This window comes from Condylura cristata, unplaced genomic scaffold, assembly GCF_000260355.1.
Source record: "Condylura cristata isolate star-nosed mole 26May11 unplaced genomic scaffold, ConCri1.0 scaffold00005, whole genome shotgun sequence".
Taxonomy (NCBI): Eukaryota; Metazoa; Chordata; class Mammalia; order Eulipotyphla; family Talpidae; genus Condylura; species Condylura cristata.
The window spans coordinates 59,754,925-59,760,924 of NW_004567106.1; the positions used below are offsets into that span (position 1 = coordinate 59,754,925).

The 6,000-nt window shown below is 50.9% G+C and overlaps 1 protein-coding gene across 1 annotated transcript in view; it reads left to right on the top strand.

Annotated features, from left to right (window-relative positions):
• The window catches only part of NRF1 (nuclear respiratory factor 1), a 65,050-nt gene extending 62,574 nt beyond the window's left edge, over positions 1 to 2,476 (top strand). The window contains exon 9 of the mRNA XM_004677036.2: positions 741 to 2,476. Within this exon, the coding sequence (XP_004677093.1) occupies positions 741 to 904 (164 nt within the window). The 3' untranslated portion in view covers positions 905 to 2,476. The remainder of the gene's footprint in view (positions 1 to 740) is intronic.
• The last annotated feature ends 3,524 nt before the right edge of the window (positions 2,477 to 6,000 follow it).

Genomic DNA, 6,000 nt, shown 5'->3' on the forward strand with positions numbered 1-6,000 from the left:
CTCTGGAAGATTTCCTTGACTTCATCTTCTCATCTTTCTGTGGGACACATTTCATCTGTTGGATTTATTTTTAATTCTTCATATTTTAAAATAAAAACATTGCATTTCTATGCTATAAATCTGAAATATGGGTCCTCCCTGGTGGTGCACTGGATTAAAGCACAGCACTATGAAGCTACTGCAGCACAAGTTCAATCCCCAGCCAGGGAGGTAGGTGATGCACGTGGCGTGGCAGGCCTCTCCTGACCCGCCCACTGCTCCCCTCAGCAGTGGATTTCAGTCAGTCCGCCTGTTCTGCTCCCCACTCATCTCTGGTGAATGCTTTCGCACCCTTCCCACTCTTACCTCTGGCCTTGACCCCAGTTCTTGTATGCACAAAGAAATAAATCCTTTTTAAAATAAATAAACTGACTCTGAAAGGAAGGATGGTGGCCAAAAGACAGAGTGATGGTGAGGAAGAAGTTTTATTTCAAACTGAGAAAACTAGGTATAGACAACTGTGGAGGCAGACTGGGGAGGCCTGCCTGAAACCCATTCCTACAGTTTACTTCCTTATGCCCTGTTTCAGAGAATTAAAGTGTGGTGAGAAAATGCAGGAGGTGTTTGCCAGGACAATGGGCATGCGATTACCTGGGGCTGAGGACAGTGATACCCCAAGGGTTGGAACTACTGCCCCGTCCAGCTAGCATCTGGGAACCTAAGCCCATCCCCACCAATGGTCCCCCCACTTTGTCTTCCAGGACTGGTCCAGATCCCTGTGAGCATGTACCAGACTGTGGTGACCAGCCTCGCCCAGGGCAATGGGCCAGTGCAGGTGGCCATGGCCCCTGTGACCACCAGGATATCGGACAGCACAGTCACCGTGGACGGCCAAGCTGTGGAAGTGGTAACATTGGAACAGTGACATGCAGCCATATCATGGCACCGTTTTCTAGTCTACTTCAAGATTTTTTACACGTTTGCAGAGGTGCAATCAAATGGAATTAAGTCTCTTGACTTTGGAAGAAAAGTTTTGTTAACCTTTTTTTTTAAAGGAAGAAAGGCAGCAGATTTTGGGATTGCATTTTTTAAAGCACCACTCTTGATTTTCTGGGATCGGTGGAATGAGATACTACGTTGTCAATTTCACTGTCCTGAAAAAGCCAAATTGTGGCAGGACTTCTTTCTGCGGAAACGTGTGTATACTTACGTGTGTGTATGTGTGAGTGTGAATATATGTATATGTGTACATATGGATATACACATTTACACATTTACATATATAAAGTATATATATATATGTGTATATATATATATATATATATATGAAACCCGCATGGAATTATCTTTATGAAATCAAGGTGAGCTGTGGAAAAAATAATTCACCCAGTTTAGTGGGTGTAGGGTACGTGGCCAGACACAGTCACCCGGTTTTTGTTCATACCAGGGTCATGCGTTGAGCTACTGACAAACTCAGGCGGAGGTTACCATGCCCTTCACCAAAGCTGCCTCCCAGTGGCCACCTAGAAGTCTCCCAGATAGACTCACCTGAGGAGGTTCCAGAACCGGGTGGGGTCCAGAAATTGTACTTGCAAGGTCCAAGGCCCTCTGGGTCCAGCAGCTGAGCCGCTCAGGGCTGGCCCAAGTGCTGACCTTGCCACATCCGGTGAATGTCCTTAAAGCTCCAGGCTAGGTGGACTAGAGGGTTTCCCTTGGCCTCCTCTTCCTCCCCTCCCCAGGAAACCTTCTTGATCTCCTGACTGTTAAGATGTTGCTTTGGTTTTAAGGTCAGTCCTGAATCAGTCATACATATGAACTGAAGGTAACAGAAGTATTAAGGGTTCAAGGAGTGTGTGCGTGTTAAGTGTGCTTGTGGGTGTGTGTGGGGGGTGGGAGGGCCTGAGAGAATGGGAAGGGGTGGGAGGGGTTGGTAGGGGAAAGGAAGGAGGGAGAGGGCTTAAGGCCAGGGTACACCGGTGGGAGTGTTTTTCTCCTTCCCGGTACTTCCTGTCGCTCAGCAGAAGAGCTGGGGCCCTGGCCGAGGAAGGCTGGGCTATAGCTGGGGTGTGAGAAAAGGAAGGAATGGAAGGTTTTCCTGCACCCCCGGGTCAGACCCTGTTTCTGAAGGACCTTGGCGTCAGTGTCCTGCCTGGCCCAGGCCTGGAACAGCCTCCTGCCCTGGCGTGGATTGGTCTGGATGTTCTTTGTGACACTGCGTCTGTGATTTCTCGGCTGTAAGCCCTGGGTTCCCAGTGCTACATTCACCCGACTCGACAGGCCAAATCTCTGCTCCTTGAGTACAGGGACAACTCTTCCTCCCTCCCCCGGCCCTCTGTGTGATAGTGTATTTAATGCGTTTTTTTAATGCGACATTAAAAGATTCTTCATGTCTTGCTCAGCTTTTGAGAAAAGTTTCAGATTCTTGTATTTGCTTGTTTTATATAAAACTATCCAATGTTCTTTGTATGTTTTTTTTTCTGTACGTAATGGGGGGGGGAGGGAGATTTACATATAAAAAGTCCTAGTTTGACAATTTGTTGTTTTTTTAAAAAAAAATTTTTTTTATCGTCATTGTGAAGCTGTCCAGGGACTTTAAAGTCCATTTCTTTGTGGTGAAATAACCTCCTAATAGTTTGAGAAGTTGCCAAGAAGAAGAAGAAGAAAAAGCAAAACCCCAGTAGCAGAGCATGGATTCTGTGTTGTTTTCCATTCTGTCTATTACTGCCTCATTCAATAAATAGTTTAAAATGTGGCAACAGGAAGTGGAACTGTTCATCTCTATAGGAGCACTGGGCCTTTTAGGAACTTTCCTTGGGTTTGCTTGTTCTGCTGCTTGTACTCCGCGGCCTGCTCCTGTCGGCCAGGGCCGCAGAGAGACAGCCTAGGACAGAGCGCCGCTCCCGTCCCGCCTCCAGAGCAGCCCTGTGGAGTCAGTCGAGGAGCCGCCCCTGGGACAGAGGCCCAGCCATTCCCTCTTGGTCTCTGTTCTAAGGTGCCTATTGCACCTCCTGCCACAGCCCCAGGCCCTCCCCAAACCCCTGCCATGTTTGTGCCCACACTGTGCCTCAGCCTGGAACCACACCCTCCCTGCCCTTCTCTCTGCCTTTTTTGCTGGGTGTTTGGGCCAGCTTCCTGGTGCTCATGCTAGGAGCTTGGAGTGGGAAAGGCAAGAGTGAGCATGGCGAAGAGTGCTGTTAGCTGAAGCGCACATCAGAGGCTCAGCACAGCCAGTGCCACCCCTCTGCCAGCCTGCACAGATGTACACCTTTGCCAGAAGGCGGGACCAGAGAAAGATCTGTGGCAACCAGGTCAGCCAACCCTCATGGCCACAGGCCACCCTGGTGACAGCCAGTTTATGCAGAGCATCTTCCTGCTGGGGTGGCATGTCCTCAGAGGTGCCTCCCTGGACACTCTTCTGTCTTCCTGGCAAGACTCAGATGCTGCCTCTTCAACATGCACGTTTTGAAAACCGTTAGTGGAGCTAAGACGTAGAGACCTTCGCTTCCATTGCTGCCAGGTCAATGCCGACAGAGCCGCGGGTCAATGCCAACAGAGCCGCTAACTCAGCCGCCTGAGAGGACCAAGTAGTTAAAAACAGCTAGTGAAAGCAGTTCGCATGCGAGGGCCAAGTGCTGTCTCAGTGCTCAGTGCATCTGCCTGGCAGGGCAGCCTCTCCTGAGTTCTAGCAGGTTGTCACCATGCAGAAGTATGGTCTGTGGAACCCCATCAGAATTTTCCAGAGAAGCTGCAGAGTCTAGATGTGCGTATGAAGCTCCAAATTTCAACAACAAATCGAGAAAGTCCTTTGCATACTCCACAGGCAAAGTGAAATTCGCCTATGACCAGAGCTGGCCTGAGCGTGGTTTAACTTCACTGCCTGCCACAGCAGGTGCATAAAGCGTGGCAGTTGGCCCCGAGAAACGAGAGGAGAGCAGAAATTCATACAAACCACAGCCCAGTGTGGTAAGGTGCCATCTGGACAGAACTGCTGCGGAACGAGTTACATTATTTTATCTCCTCAAGGGTCCTTTGCGTTTAATAGTTTAGCATCTGGGCTGCAGACAAGGATCTCGTGCTCCTAGAATTCAAGGGACCCGGAGAGGAATTCTTGGCTTTCAGTCCTACTACTGAGAAGACCTTTGTCAGTGCTGGTGACTCGTGGGTCTATCTGCACTCAAATGAATGAGCCAAAGAGAACCGGACTGGGGAGAGGGCACGGGGAGTAGGACTGCCGTTCTAAGAAAAGCTCAGGCTGCCCATTCACACCAGGAAAAGATCACTTCCAGCTGCTGCCTAAGTGGAAACGATCCTGCTCCTCGTTCAGCCTCTTCCCGTTTGCAGCCATTCCCTTAGCCCTTGGTAGTGCCCCGGCAGTCTTGGCCTTGAGCATGTCGGACATGGGTCATCCCCAAACGCCATCAGGGTGGAAACTGAAGCTTATTTGTTTGGAGCAGAGACTGGGGGTGATGGGATCCCACATTGCCCCTCACCCCATGGCAGTGGGCCACTGGGCCATCACCCCAAGCGTGTGGCCTCAGCACAGCTGGTGCTCAGACTCCAGTCCAGGCCCAGCACTGCGTTCCCACCTTGCCTCTGCCGTTTGCCTGCCCGAGGTGCAGCTCTTGGAGAAACTGCTCAGGTGGGTGGAGGCAGCGCAGGGAGCAGAAGCCGGCGCACAGCAGGAGACGCCACTTGAGGACTGGACTCTAAATGGCAGCGAGCATAAGCTTTCAACGCCTGCCACCCACATAGGCACTGCCGGGACTGGGAGAATCCCCAGCCCTCCTAAGTTGGGGTTTCTGCCTTCTGAAAACCGTATGCTGTTAGCAAACATTTGACAGCCTGAAGGATGTTTCTGCAAAGAACTTGAGGTGGGAGGTGTCACTGGGAAGGAGCCGAGGTAACATTCATCTACCAAGAGGGAACCAGGGACACGTCAAACGAGGACAGGCTGGATCCCTCACGCTACCCTGAGGCCTCCCTGGCTCTTGTTGATGAGAACTATGGCTTGTCTGCAGCTGTATTTATATGCTGCCCACAATACCCGTTCAGTGCTGCAGGGACTGTCCTCAGAGACTTGCTGTGTTAGCCTAGACGGTGTTTGCACAGTATGACTTACATCCCCGCTTTACAGGTGAACAAACGGAGGCACAGAGAGATTAAATAACTTGGCCAGGTCAGACTTCTCCTAAGAGGCAGAGCCAACATACAGATGTGGCAGGCTGATCTGAAATGGATGGAAGGAGAGGGTGTGAGAGCATAAGGTTGTATTTATGCAAGAACTGGGGTGTAAGCCAGAGGGGAGGGGTGAGAGAGTTCACCAGAGAGAGTGGGGAGCAGTACAGACAGACAGACGAAGTTCACTGCTGAGGGGAGCAGCAGGCGAGTCAGGAGAGGTCTGCCAACTATATGAAGCAGCTGCAGGGCGGGATCGAGCTCAAACCGCAGTGGCTGGCGATAGTTTGACAGCACTGTGTTAACCCTGTGCCACCAGGAGGCTCTGTTGGTGAAGTTTAAATTAACCAGGCTTCCACTCAAATGTCCTCTGAATTTATTTAGCCTTTAAGAAATGGATCCAACTACCAGTTATTAAATGGCTGCTCGGCACCAGACACTGTACGCTACACTTTATACCCTTGTTTCTGATGCTCACCACCACCCTGTGTGGAGGGAGAGAATGGGCAGCTTCCCGCGGAAAGAAACTGATCTCTGTCTCTAGAAGATCTGCCGCTTGTTTTTAAAGTGACCTCCAGGTAAGTCCTGAGCCCACGGGCAGCCCCTCCACTGGCCAGTGTTTTCACGTGGCCTTAGGATTACGCCAAGATCTGTGCCCAGGGCTTGCCACACCCAGAGCATGGGCTTTTTCACGTCTCACATGTGCATTCACAAGCACACAGGGACTGAATTGGGGCTGGCTGGCACACCACACAGCCATCCGATGAGAGGCCTAAAGTTTTGGCCCTCCCTGGTGGCACAACAGGTTAGGACGCAACACTGCAAAGCTGGCCATGGCCGCTTAGA